The sequence below is a fragment of the Phalangium opilio genome, unplaced genomic scaffold (assembly GCF_054372755.1).
Source record: "Phalangium opilio isolate 3A_F unplaced genomic scaffold, DU_Popi_V2 ptg001170l_1, whole genome shotgun sequence".
NCBI classification, from domain to species: domain Eukaryota; kingdom Metazoa; phylum Arthropoda; class Arachnida; order Opiliones; family Phalangiidae; genus Phalangium; species Phalangium opilio.
Genome location: NW_028324255.1, coordinates 8275952 through 8289901, shown reverse-complemented (window position 1 = coordinate 8289901; position 13950 = coordinate 8275952). Strand labels below are relative to the sequence as shown.

The 13950-nt window shown below is 36.9% G+C and overlaps 1 protein-coding gene, 2 long non-coding RNA genes and 1 pseudogene across 4 annotated transcripts; 1 reads left to right on the top strand and 3 right to left on the bottom strand.

Annotated features, from left to right (window-relative positions):
• Positions 1 to 3157: 3157 nt before the first annotated feature.
• LOC149584702 (P2X purinoceptor 7-like) lies at positions 3158 to 3777 on the top strand. Its single transcript, XM_089863336.1, has 3 exons — positions 3158 to 3200; positions 3283 to 3501; positions 3584 to 3777. The coding sequence occupies exons 1-3, from the start codon at positions 3163 to 3165 to the stop codon at positions 3741 to 3743; spliced, it is 417 nt and encodes a 138-aa protein (XP_089719462.1). The 5' UTR covers positions 3158 to 3162; the 3' UTR covers positions 3744 to 3777.
• A 49-nt stretch (positions 3778 to 3826) lies between these two features.
• On the bottom strand, positions 3827 to 13026 carry LOC149584699 (uncharacterized; annotated as a pseudogene). Its single transcript, XR_016380298.1, has 11 exons — positions 12900 to 13026; positions 12724 to 12823; positions 12455 to 12659; positions 12022 to 12394; positions 11836 to 11944; positions 5496 to 5649; positions 4933 to 5119; positions 4626 to 4877; positions 4404 to 4569; positions 4067 to 4215; positions 3827 to 4008 (listed from the first exon to the last, which is right to left on the bottom strand). The product of XR_016380298.1 is annotated as an uncharacterized LOC149584699 (transcript).
• On the bottom strand, positions 6434 to 8730 carry LOC149584701 (uncharacterized). The gene is made up of 2 exons (XR_016380251.1): positions 7624 to 8730; positions 6434 to 7507 (listed from the first exon to the last, which is right to left on the bottom strand). It is a non-coding gene; the product is annotated as an uncharacterized LOC149584701 (long non-coding RNA).
• Positions 10223 to 10695, bottom strand: LOC149584700 (uncharacterized). Its single transcript, XR_016380250.1, has 2 exons — positions 10568 to 10695; positions 10223 to 10442 (listed from the first exon to the last, which is right to left on the bottom strand). It is a non-coding gene; the product is annotated as an uncharacterized LOC149584700 (long non-coding RNA).
• Positions 13027 to 13950: the final 924 nt, after the last annotated feature.

Sequence of the window (13950 nt, the reverse complement as noted above, 5' to 3'; positions counted from 1 at the left end):
CCCCAATTTCCAGGCATGGTCTTAGTGACCGACGAGGCCACGTTTGCCCAGGACGGAATCATCAACTCTCACAACAAGCATCAATGGAGCCAAGAGAACCCGCACGCCATCGTGGTAGCAAGTCATCAAGTAAAATTTAGTTTGGTGCGGTATCGTTGGTAATCTTTTAATCGGACCGCACTTCCTCCCACAAAAACTTGACGGTCAACATTATCTCCAATTTCTAACTGAAACGCTACCGGAACTCTTAGAAGATGTGCCCTTGGCTCAGTGGCGCGACATGTGGTTTATGCACGATGGCGCTCCCGCTCATTTCAAGCGCAACGTTCGGGCACATTTGGACGCCACCTATCCTGGCTTGTCCAGCTCGTTCGCTCGACCTCAACCCTTTGGATTTCTTTCTTTGGGGTCAATGGAAGGACATGGTTTACCAAACGGAAGTTCCAAACATCGAAGAGTTACGTCGACGGATCATTGAGGCATGCGAAACCATCAGAAATACACCAGGAATCTTTGAACGAGTTCGTGGGTCTTCCGTTAAGAGGGTCGAAGCTTGCGGAAGAACTCAAGGACAACATTTTGAACAAATTTTGTAAAATTTAATTAATAAAATACTATCTCGATGCTCATTGCACCCTTTAAAAAACATTGTAATGTACTAGTTGACATTTGATCTAGCAGGTGTAGTTATCAATCATTACTAGCAGCAATGTACTTAAGCGACTACTTTTCGAAGGATTACGCGTCATACAGTATTACAATCACGTGAGAAATAGCATTGGTCGTTTGTCGCCATATGCGTCATTTATTGCATACGTGGCCGATAGTGAATCTGTATTAGAAGAATGTCCGACGACGAGTGTTCGATGGCAAACGTAACTTCCACAGGGGTTCGATAACAGACATGCGAGATTGGGTAATAATACCACGGTCTGGTTAAAAACGCCGGTTTTACTAGGTTCATGCCGTTGTCACGACATATTTCCAATAACTAGGCGCTCTTGCTTACACGTAAAAGCGCTTTACTCGTTGGCTTGACAAAGAAGTTGAATGGGCCATCGTTTAATGAATGAAAAACCAAGCCACTCAGCAACTACAGCGATCTGAAAACGCCGTTGTAACTTCAAATTAAAACATTTTACCAAATTAAATGTTTATTTTTTTGGTCTAAAATGCTTTTAGCTCTGCCCCCAGAATCGATCGTTTCTTAAATATCGAATCTTTTTCAATTATGACCAATTTATTGAAAACAATATGGTCAAGCCATATTCGTCGCTTCACTTGAAGGGAAAATTCATCGCATTTTACGTGATACTTTGATGGCCCGTATCTCCGCGGGTGTTCAGTTTTGGACCATAGTTCTTTGGTGACTTAGTCTTGTTTTGACCCGTAGAATGCGCCCCTGAATTTGTGACAAATCATTTTGTAACCATATTGTGACCAATCATGAAGGACTAAACTTTTGGGCCTCTGGAGACGATGTGTATTGGAGTAAAAACAACTAGTAGGCGAATATTTTTTTGGTCTCTTCGATCAGAACGACAAAGAAATTTATTACTATTTGGTGTATTGTGACTTCCAACCTCGATAAAATCGATGAATATAAAACAACATAGACATTCAGAAGAATACTTCTGCTAGAAGTTTCGTTACAAATACATTAGATATGTATATATACTCAGCATATTGCACTAAGTCAGGTTCATGATATATATTTGTATTACCAGGAATACATAGAGTATCTTCTACTTGGGATCATAAACGCCTGCAGACCTCATAATATTATCGGATTGAAGGTAAGGGAAAAGGCTAAAACGCCTTAAACCGCCAGCTCGTACTTCCTCGCTTCTCATTGGTTATTCGAATAAATTTAATGTTTTGGATGACTTTGTCAAAAAAAGTGAGAAAGAAGGAGATAGAAACTCGCCTTATAAAATCCGATGAAAAAAAACCAGAAGAATGGGACAATAGGGGGTAGTAAGAACAACTTTCGGTACGTATAGTTTCAGGACGCATAAACTTTGCGCAGGGAGAAGGGCGGAGACCTACTTGTCTTGTCTCTGTCATTTCCTACGTCAACTGTGCGCGAGAAAGCTGCGCTCAGGTTCCACGGTGTACCGTAGATTTACCCCCGTTCTCACCATGCAGGGCTGCCTATACTTAAGCAAGTAGTCCACTGAGCCTTGCGAAACCGTATCGTTAACGTAACGTCACATATCCAAATACGAACAGAACGCCATCTAATAACGTTCCTTAAACGATGCTTTCGGACTTAAGTAATGGGCGCCCTCTTTCGGATGATTTACGAACATAAAACGGTAACGATACGGCTTCGCAAGGCCAAGTCATGCGTTGTTGGTTTCGGCCCGACGAATGACGCTGCGGTGCGTTTGGTGCGTATGGTACCTAGTTAAGCAAGCCTCAAAGACGAATGCCGGCGGGAGTTGAAACAGAGTCCGCCCAACTCTGGGCCAAGTGGACTACTTGCTTAAGTCTCTCTCCGTCTTTGTGGCGGTGAGCATAGGTCGCAAGCCCGGCCGTATCACGTGATTTTCTAAGCTCAAATAAATTATGTGTGACGTCAGTGTGATGGTATCTACGCCTATTCCTCTTTAAAGGGATAGAACCAAGTTTTTTCATTTAGTATAAACTGCATATGGTTACATATAAAAAAGTATGCCTAAAATTATGTGGTGTACGCAAAAAGTCTGAAAAAAATTTTAATTACGGAAAAAGAACGTTATAAGTTTAAAAATTTAAACTATACATGGTCACCCGCCAACTTGTTTATACCCGTTGTTTCGTCAGAACGGGATGCGATCCTATTGGTAGGGAAAAACTGGAATGCTTCCACCGATTTTAGCTTCTGCAGTAGGATTTTTTGTTACTTTTTATACTGTAGTCTGCTTCAGAAGCAAAATGTCAAATTCTAGCGGTGCTGAGCTGGAACTCTCGGATGCTGGTGATAGCATTAGTGATAATAGTTTTTCAGCGTCGAATTTATCAGATAGTTTAGAATCTGATCAATCTAACATTATTAACGAATCGAATGAGAACGATTCATCTTCTGAGAGCGATCATGAAGTGTTCGGACTGCAACCCTACCAGTTTGAACCCTTGGCCCAGGAACCTGAACTTGGCCAAGTAGGCGGTCAAGCCCTAATGGAAGTTGATAATCCCCGCCTTCACAACACTGATTGGTAATAATATGATTTTAATGTTCAATTATTAGAGATTCAAGCATCCGAGCCCCATCTTTATAAATGAATGTTTCTTCAACAGGTGTAATTGTGGGTTTTGTTTTGTCATGCCAACAGTGGAGGAAAGTTTTTGTTGCCGAGAAGAGCTTCCTAATCAACGATTAATTGATGCAATTGGAGAATTTAATTGTATTATTGAAACCGAAACTTTTAATGACATAATGAGGCGAAACATTTTAAATATTCTTTTTGATGAGTTCCGAGAAAATAATTATCAGCCTGCTGAGGACGAGATAAATCCGTAAGTTTTATTTGAATATGTTTCTAAGAAAGTTTTATTCACACACATGTTCAAAACTATTAATTGTGGCCTCGTTTTATAGTACCTATAGATATTTGATTTATAGACTATATACTAGATGGATATACAGAGTTTTGGGAAAACGAGTGAGACGCCCAATTCCAAGTTGCGCTGTTAATAGGATTCGACGAGAATATCCATCAGATATTTATCAAGGTTTTACGGAACCTGGCCCAGCTTGAAGGGTTATTTTTTACCCCAAGAAATAAATTTTGTACAACGTACTATATTAAATTTTTGTAAATATTATTTTATTAAATGAAAACTAATGTGAAAACCGTCTTGCAGTTTTAAATGCTTCCACAGCTGCTTCTTTATATGGGTGGGGAAAGTCTGCTGATAATGGCCTTGGTATTTCAGCTTGAGTAGCAAGGCTCTCATTGCGACCTTCTTCGTAAGAATGTTCGCACTTTATGAGTAGTGTTTGAAAGAGTTTTTCAGCGTATGCTAAGAAATAATTACATTTTAAAATTAAAATTTGATGGCAATGACTGATATTTCTTACCAAAGGTCGATGCTTGCATGATTGGTTTTACAGAAAAGTCACCGTTTTTGAACTTTGGGAAATATATATTCCATCTTAGGTTACCATTTTTCGTAGTGGCTTGGATTTTGTCAGAGTTTTCATTATAATGTAGAGCCGCTAATAACATTCTTACAATAGAAATTTAAAAATTAAAATATATTTAAATTAATAATGAAACATTTCGAGTGAGACGTTTTGTTCAGGGTTGACACAGGTCAGAAAAACTGGATAACTATGAGATTTTCAATCTTAAAAATTTGTGCCAACCCTGTTATTTACAAAATTAGTCCTTAATTTCTGGATAGCCTAGACATACCTGGCTTCCATCCCTAAGTACGAGTAATGAGTGTTTTTTGGGGCAAAATGGATTAATACGGAATTATACGCTTCTACACTAGAAGTCTGGGTTTCCGGGGATATTTGTAATATGTCTTTTTCAAAAAGACAAATTATTTTTTTAAACTTCTCATATACTACTGTTCCTGTAAAATTAGATTTTAATCAGAAACGTCAAATGATTTTCTAAACCGGATAATACCTGGAATAAGCCATTCTCTTTTTTTCTCATCCAAAGCCAGATCACCATGCGTGCATTTTGAAAAGGGCCTGCCATGGCCTCGATGAATATTTGCAACATGCCGTAACACTGACATAAACTTTGCTTGAATGAGTTTAGCATTCCCCTTACTAGAGGTGGCACTCCAGTACATATGATTTTGTACGCTCTTGTTCCACTCATCCAAAACTTTGAACTCTTTTGTGGCTGCGGCATGAATTTTTTTCTTCACAGCTAAGGTTAGGATAAGTTGTAGGTTTAGTGAATAGGTAGAAATAATCATTCTTACATTTAACCATGTGCCAACAGTCAAATAAATGTTTAATTTTTGGATGGAATTTTTTGAGGAAAGATCGAATTTGAACGTGGCGGTCAGTAACTATGGATGCAATCTTCAGTCCAGCATTTAGAAGGAAAGCTATACCCCGCTTTAAGCCTTCAAGCTCCATGGCCACGCTATTTTTAACTTCAGTACTCTATAATTTACACAGTTGGTTTCAAATATATCTTTTTATTTCTCCTTTCCATTATTTCTTACTTGCACAAGAACCAAATGAATAAGTTTCTTAATTTGACTTTCAAACAAGATGGCCCCGGCCATATTACGCTTTGGTGCTTGGCATGTAATTAAAATAAATTTCTATCCAACGGGATGGGACATTTACTATAAATGGCTTTCTTAATACAAAATTGATACTTGTAGTATAATATGTGACTGGAACTAAAATTATTCAATGATTGTACTCATATACAAATATACAACCACCGCCTAGAATTAGCCCCACAGCAATATTTTTACTTCAGAGTTGATACAATAGATATAAAATATACTGCTAAAAGGGAGAATTATACGTCTGTAAATTTCACTTTGAAACGAATGAAGTTTGAACGACTTTCTTTAAAGTCCATCGGTGGACTGGGGGCCTTGCGTCCTTTTATGAAATTTCCGATTGCTTTATTATAAGTAAAGTAACTTAGTGTTGATCTTGTAGTTTCATCTGGAACACTTTTTATGAAGGACTCCAAGTCGAATATGGGTCTCTTTATCTAGGATCTTAAGCTTAATGTGGGTCTCTTTTTCTATGATCCCAAGCCTAATGTGGGTCTCTTTTTCTAGGATCCCAAGCCTTATGTGGGTCTCTTTTTCTAGGATCCGATCCCCTTGCGTCCTTTTATGAAAATTCCGATTGCAGTGTCGGTGCTTTATTATAAGTAAAGTAACTTAGTGTTGATCTTTTAGTTTCATCTGGAACACTTTTTATGGAGGGCTCCAAGTCGAATATGGGTCTCTTTATCTAGGATCTTAAGCTTAATGTGGGTCTCTTTTTCTAGGATCCCAAGCCTAATGTGGGTCTCTTTTACAGCTTCTTATGGTGCTGGACGCTATAGCGGGTAAACGCATAAACACCAAAGAAGGCAGGCTTTTGCACGACAAAAAGGGGAAAAAGAGGGGCGAAAAGGGAGAAAATTGGGAAAAAAAATTGTCCGTTTATAAGCTTATACCTTTTGTCTGCCAAAAGAAGGCAAGCACAAAAACAAAAATGTAAATAATCACGATTACGAAATACAATGAATGTATGTTAAACTTGTTTTGCTTTGGCCATATTAATGCAAAGTTAAGACCATAATAAAACTAGTTTAACATGCATTCAGTCTGTTTCATTATCGTGATTATTTACATTTTTGGTACCTAAATTGACCCCAAGCGCCGCACTTTACAAAGACTACTCTCCTCATCCTGTAATTAACTGCAAAAATTCAGAGAAAAATTATCCCTGAAACAAAGTAGCTACTAGAAAACTGTTAGTCTTTATTTTATGAAGATTTGAACTAACATTATAGCAACACCAATGTTCTAAAACAAAGCTTTCTAAATTTCGCGCCAAAGAGTAGATTTTCGCGCCATCTACGTGTCGCTGTTGGAAGTAAAATATCCAGTGGTTACCGCCCATGTCAATGGGCGGGACTTTACATTTCCCCACTAAAACTTAGCATTTCATTCACCGCTCCATGAGAAATCTTTCTCTTCATCGGTTAGTGAATTTAAACTAATAGCAATGTTTGCATCTAAATTGAGCTGCGTGATATCCACTCTGTCCAGCATAATATTGAAGAACAACATCACGCTGTCTCTCTTACCACATTGAAATCTATTTTTATCATTCTTGATAGGGCTTTCAGTTTACAGTTTTTCCTCGCTTCCTTCTTCCTGTTGTCTTTTTCTGACGTGACTTAAGATATTTTCACTGGGTTCTATGTGCTTTTGTAAGGCTGATTCGTAATTTGTACTTCCCATTAGTGATTTACGGATTGTTTTTTTATTCAAAATGCACTAGTTTGTACGTGGGAGCTGTAATGCAACACAGTTTATCAATGAGAATATATATTTTCGAAGCTGTAAGGCTATTTCAGCCCAAGCTCGTCACTTGAAACTTGAAAGGAACCAAAAAAAAAACGCCCTTGTGCATTTCTTGAACTGATTTTTTTAGTTAGCCCCAAGTTTGTTTTACGTCAGTGCAGGTTAGCGTCGGAAGGTTATCTTCCCTGTTTACGAGTAGTAACCTAGTAGGACAGCTATGCAATGCTTGGAAAACCCTCCTCCTCCTCCTGCTGGGCAAGAACAAACTACCACGAATTCATTGCTGTCACTCAGGTCCAATTTAACCTTGTGCGGTTCTTCCCGATAATCCTGAATTTTGAAGAACTAGCGCTTCAATATAACTTAGTTAAAAATTCTTTTGATTTTCCAGAAACGCCAAAGCTATTAATATGATTTTTTCTTAGTTTTTGTTCTTCTTGTATTAAGCAATTCTTCCCATTTCCAATATAGTCCATGATTTTGTCAAGAGAGAGAGCAACAGGTACTAAACAAAGCGAAAACAGTATTACCAATTTTTATAATCTTCATGTTATGACCAAGGCTTAAGTGTTTACAGTCTAATTTGGTTAATATTAGGGTAATTAAGTTTTCAACACTTACCATTTTTGACCAAATTCTCTCCTGAAAATTGTGGTTCATCCATTCCAAGAAATTTCGAGTACTAATTTTCATTTGGCACTAAATTATAAGTTTAAACGTCACATACTCTGCCGTTGTTGCTATGCTATAGACCTGCCATTATTTGTTTCCTTTAGATCAAGCTTCGCGTTTTCTCCGCACGGTGGCACTAGTGAAACTTTTCGTTACAAATCAGTCTGGGAAATAAGGATATTTTTTAAATTAGACCTTGGGACCAGAGACCAGTCTGGGAAATAGCAGATTTTTTCTGGTCCAAAACCAGTTTATTAATTGCTTGGACTAGTTTTTTAATTCAAAAAGTGGGGGTTACTGGTCCTCGGGACCAGTTTATTAATTGAAAATCTATAGGAGAACAAAGGTGGGGATCAGTCCTGAGACCAGTTTATTATTTCAGACACTAGGGGGTCACTGGTCCCAAGGACTAGTTTAAAAAATATCCTTATTTCCCAGCCTGCGGCAGAGACCCCCCTCCCCCCTAGTGTCCGAAATAATAAAATGGTCCCCGGACTGGTCCCCGCCATTGTTCTCCTAGTTATTTTAAGGAACTTCAATTATAATACTAGGAAACTGAATTTGGAATTGTCCCCGCCATTGTTCACCTAGGTTTAGTGATGCCGTATATAAAATACACCCTTTTGAAATAGGGCGGCTCCTGAAAAAATTATTTTAAACATAGCCCACTCGATTCGCACTCACGGACGCGCGTGATCGAGTGGGCTATGTTTTAAGGAACTTCAATTATAATACTAGGAAACTGAATTTGTATTTTGGACTAGAAACTTTTAGCCGCGTTGTTCAGTTTAATCATGGTAGGAAGCGTTCCCAGTTAATTAAAAAAATATATGACAAATTTTAATCGACTTTACAATTCAAATCTGTAATTTGACTAGAAAATTCTATTAAGTTAACGTCCTTATTTTAACCAAACGTATTTTCAAAGTGAAATTAATAGTAATTTGCCACACGTTGTTAAATTTATGGTTAATTAAAAAATATTTGAAAAATTTTGATCGAGTTTACAATTCAACTCTGCAATTAGATTAGAAAATTGAAAGCGCTACCTACCTAATAATTTTTATCAATGTAATTTAAGTCAATGAAACATATTCATATAAAGTTAAATAATTATAAGTCAGTAGGGGAGTTGCCTATCCTCTAAGCGTGAAAACAAACTTTCCCACGTGTATCCTTTATCCATCTGGGTGCACGGCAGTGCACCCGCCAAGTTGTCGTGCACTACCAGCAATCCTTTACCCGAAACATTTCAGCCTCATTTTCACCCCCTCGTAACTCGGTACTGGGGAATAGTACACCACTCGTATTTGCACCTCAAGGGCACAGTGTTAATCCTAGGAAGTCCTCCAACTTCCAGCTTTCTAACTAATTTGGTTTCTGTGATAATCCTATGTGAAAATGACACATTATGAGACTGACTGACTGATTGACTGACTGACTGACTGACTGACACATCATCAAAACCTCTAGGGCATTTCCGGTGGTGCTAGAATGATGAAATTTCGCATACTTGTACCACTAAGCATACAAGCAAAGCGAAAAGTCCCAAAAGCGGGAGTTTTCCCCTTTTAGCCCCTGAAATGGGGGTTTAAAATTAGAGTCATCATCTAAACCTCTAGGGCACTTCCGGTAATGCGGGAATGATAAAATTTGGCATACAAGTAGGACTTAGCATACAAAGAAAGGAAAAAGTCCCAAAAGCGGGAATTTTCCCCTGTTAGCCCCTGAAATGGGGGTTTTAAAATTTAGATCCCCTCGTAATAGGACATTATAATTTAATTGTTTTTTAGTAAATATTTTTTACTAATATGATTCTTTCGTATTTATGTTTTTTACTTAATGTTTTAATAAATAAATTTTTTACTCATTTCCTTTTCATTTCGTCTGAAATGGTTCTAAGCGTGTTTTGATTCATTTAGTTTTTTTAAATCTATTCTGTTGAAGAACAAATAAAAATCTAAAAGTACAGATGTTCATTTCACTTCATAATCCTACTTCTATAAATCTACAAGGACATGCACGTACAAAAAGGAGTGAAATCCCAACAAAAACATCTCTATAAAAATATGCCAAATTGTTTGGCCGTAAAAAGAAGTGAGATCTAAAATACGGCCAAGTAATTATCTCCAGGTGAACCAACATTTTATTCGACTTAAAACTTCTCAAGAATGTTTTTCTGACTTGGCCATTAGCATTCCAAACTTGCATCCTTCTTCTTTGCGCCCGTGAAGGTGAAGAATGGAAGTTACAAGTTTAACCACAAAGGCTATTCAAGAATATTTAACCAATTTGATTTAATATTTTAATTTGGATCCATATCTGGAATTAAACGAATCTTTGAAATGCTAATGGACAATTCAGAAAAACATTCTTGAGAAGTTTTAAGTCGAATAAAATGTTGGTTCACCTGGAGATAATTACTTGGCCGTATTTTAGATCTCACTTCTTTTTACGGCCAAACAACTTGGCATATTTTTACAGAGATGTTTTTGTTGGGATGTAATTGTTTTGCCTTTTTATATTTAAAAGAAACATAATATCTTACTCATGTCATAACGATTGAAATTATTTATTTAAAGACTAATGATTTCCAACATAAACATTTTCTAGCTCACATTATTAATTTGAGTTCACAGAGATTTGAAAATTTAAAAAAATTCAACCAAGTCCAAAAGGAATTATTAAATTCATATTTTAGATATTAGGTTCATATATTTTAAGATGAAATTTTATGTTGTCCAGCATTAGTTGAAAATTAAGCCAACCTACGAATTTAATTAATACGATCTAATCAGATTCATTCACCATTACCGTTAGTAGAAAACCATGTTAATGTTAGTTAATTTAAAAAACCAGTGGTTTTGTAAACGTTGTATTAAACAATGCTTACCTTTACACAATGGTGTTTTTACGTTCATCTTTTCATTACTGAATGTCCTAGTTGTCTTAATCAAATTGATTCACCGTTAATGTTAGTAGGAATACTCCTTACGTATTCATAATAATGTTACATATTACAGGCTTCATATTTCTTTACTGAATGTCTTAGACAGCTAGACTCCAGATTGAATCACCTTTAATGTTAAACCCGTTGTTGTGGTTTCGACAACGACATTTGAATGGTAAATAAGCAATACTGTTGTAATCAGAATGGTTTTTGAGGATATAAATAGGTCTGTAATTCTAATGATTCTAAGTGTTAAGAAGACTCGGACTCAACGACGCTAAGCCTTTGCTTGCTTATTTCTAGACCTCCCTTTGGCCACAATACACGATCAATTTATACATAATTGTTGTTAAAGGATTTGCGCACCGAGATGAAGTTTATTTAGTTACATGTTCATTTTAAAATTAATTGAACTAGATCAAATATTGAATAGATTACCCCTCTGGCTCGAGCCGCTCGACATAATAATAACACGGTAAAAAACATGTAAACAAGAGAGACACTGGGGATTGAGTAAAGGAAAAGGTAGGAACCATAGCAACAGTCGTCCTGTCCAATAGCGGCGGTCCGGCTTAAAGGCCCGTTCAGACGGCACTCTGCTACTCTGTGGAAATGTGTTTTCACTAAAATTTCAGTGAGAGGTATATTGAAGGGTTTTAAATTATCGTGCAAAGTTTTAAAACGAATAGTTCTTAAAAATTTCCTAGGTTGTGATTGTTCACAAACAAAATTTTAGTGAATGTTAGGAAAACAGCTAATCATTTTAAAACTTTGCACGATAATTTAAAACCCTTCAAAATACCTCTCACTGAAATTTCAAGAGATTCGAACTAGTGAAACCGAAGAAAACACATTTCCACAGAGTGGCGTACTACACAACAAAGAGTGACGTCATTATCGGAAGCACTCTATTGGCTGTGCCGAGCAAAGAGAGAAAAAAAGTTGAATTTTTTCAACTTTTTTTCTCGCTTTTCCGAGATCAAGAATGAGAAAATTTGTCCGTGTGAACAGCGCATTTTCTAGAGGCTGGTGAACCCAGAAAATCTGATGAGCCCAGCACAGCGAGCGTAGCGGGAAAAAGAGTGTCGTCTGAACGGGCCTTTATAAACACCAAATAAAGGAGGGGCTTGTGAACACCAAAATTGTCCGTTTTAAAGAGCTGATACCTTTGGTGTTGCCATAGATGGCAGCACCAAAGCAAAAAGACATACATCCCATATTTAGCTCTAAAACCTGGTGAATCTGATCTCGCATCTCCTCCAAGCTTCATCTTTTTTTTTTTAAAGAATTTAAAATTTTAGCTTGCTCCTCGTGCCAAACCTGTATTAGTGAAGTTAACCAAATTAATATTTACAATTATTCTTAATTTTTAGTATGTCAATTTATTTTTAACACACTTGTCGAATAGTCTGGAGCAAAAAACTTTGTTGAATCCGAAAAAATGTCGTCCTACTGATGCTCTGTATGCGAGCAAATGCTAGTATCCGCAGCGTCTGGGTGGGATTAAGGCCAGAAAACAAGATAGATGCTGCAATGATGATGTTTCCTAGTGGTTTCTGTCCTACCATAGGTTGACTTTTCCAGCTATTAGTGTGCCCTCTTTGACAAGTGGCATTTACTGTAACCATCGACCCATAGTTACTAGTTGTTACGGTACATGGCAGAAGGCATTGAAAACAGAAATGAAAGAGCTGCAGGAGAGCACTTTCAAATACAATAAATTTTTTCTCAGTCATGGCAGTCGCGGTGTCGAGGTTGAAATTTCTAACCCTGTCAATATACAATTAGTAGTTTGCGTAACAAAAATTTAATATTATAGATAACACATACTCTTTAATATCATCTTGCGGTAACTCAGAGGGTGTATAACTAATATCCAAGGGATTTATGTCCGCTCTTTCATCAATTTCCTCATTCAAGAATCTTTTAACCTCTTGACTTCCGCTAATGTCAGGCAGCTCTTCCTCAAATGTGCCAGTGCTTTGAAAATCTGTTTGACATGCCATGTCATTGACAGTTACCTCAGTTAGGGATTCTGGTTAGTTAAATGTTTAGCTGATATTAAATATTCAAATTAAAATCAATATAATACGGCCTACCAGCATTTCTTCCTAGTTTAGTAGACGTTTGCATTCCAGCATCCTTAGCAAAACCCATTAATTTGGGTGGCAAACACTGAATATATTGATCTAGAGTGGCCTGTAATATTATTATTAATTCATGCCTTAATATGAAAAGTTACTAGGAAAAAAACTCAGTCTTGATAAAAGCATACCTCTGTTCTACGTTTTTTCGGAGGATTTTTATCCACAGTGGTTGAGGGCAATGACATTTCTGATGAAACAGAAGCACTAGCCATTAGTGGTGGGACTCCCGGATTTGTAAATATTGTGGGTATTGCATTTTTTTTAATATAGTTCTGACTTGAGTTGAGGAGCTACTTGAAGCTTGCAGTTAGGCAACAATTTCCGGGTTTTTCTCAAAACAGTCACTTGTAAAATGAACTGAGCAAATTTGACTTGATTTTTTACAAAGTTGGGAAAATTGATGTTTCTTATCCATTGTTCTCTTAGCTCTAGATTACTTGGAAAACTATGAAATGAGCGCGTTTTCTCTGAACCGTCACCGAAACATTGCGGAACTACACATTTCTTTCTTAAATTTTTGGCATATTTCTGCAAAGGCTTAGAGGCCATCGCAAGTTTGGATAGTTGGGTTAAATCGCAACTTTTAACAAAAGAACTAGATGTTTCAAACACAAAATGACTTCCCTTAGAAGAATTCAACTTAAAAAAGTGACGGGAACCCCTTCAAAACACAATAATTAAAATGAAACCACGATAATTGAAATCAAAACACAATCAGCCATTACCGGAATTGGAAAGTAGAAACCGGAGCAAGATGAAAAATACTGTTAGTAGGAAATCTCCCAAACCTACTACGGCTTACAGGGAAAGGGTGGTGGTGGGTAAGGGAACAACGTCATTTTGACGTAAAATCGAGTTTACGCCACTTTCCCTGTAGCTGGCGGTAGCGTCGAAAATATAAATATTTGAACTTAATTTTAAAATTAATACTAAAAGCATGTAGAGTTATATATATATTTTTGGATTCCCCGTTTCATAATAAATTTGTTTCAACAATTGGTTTCCTGATCGATAACCCTTAATTAAGTCGATTCTATCCCTTTAATTCAAGAAGGAAGGCCCAGAAAATGGCCTTTTAAAGATTCCAAGTTGAAGTAGTGTATGTATTCCTGGTATTTCGAGACCGTATTTTATTACACTATATTTCCCTTTTAAAGAATAGCAATCTGAATATTTTAA

Excerpts from the sequence above, each read along its gene's own strand:
- LOC149584702 (XM_089863336.1), top strand. The coding sequence starts at position 3,163 with ATGGAAGTTGATAATCCCCGCCTTCACAACACTGATTG. Across the intron at positions 3,201-3,282 it reads CGCCTTCACAACACTGATTG|GTGTAATTGTGGGTTTTGTT; the intron begins GTAATAATATGA and ends TTTCTTCAACAG. Across the intron at positions 3,502-3,583 it reads GCTGAGGACGAGATAAATCC|TACCTATAGATATTTGATTT; the intron begins GTAAGTTTTATT and ends CTCGTTTTATAG.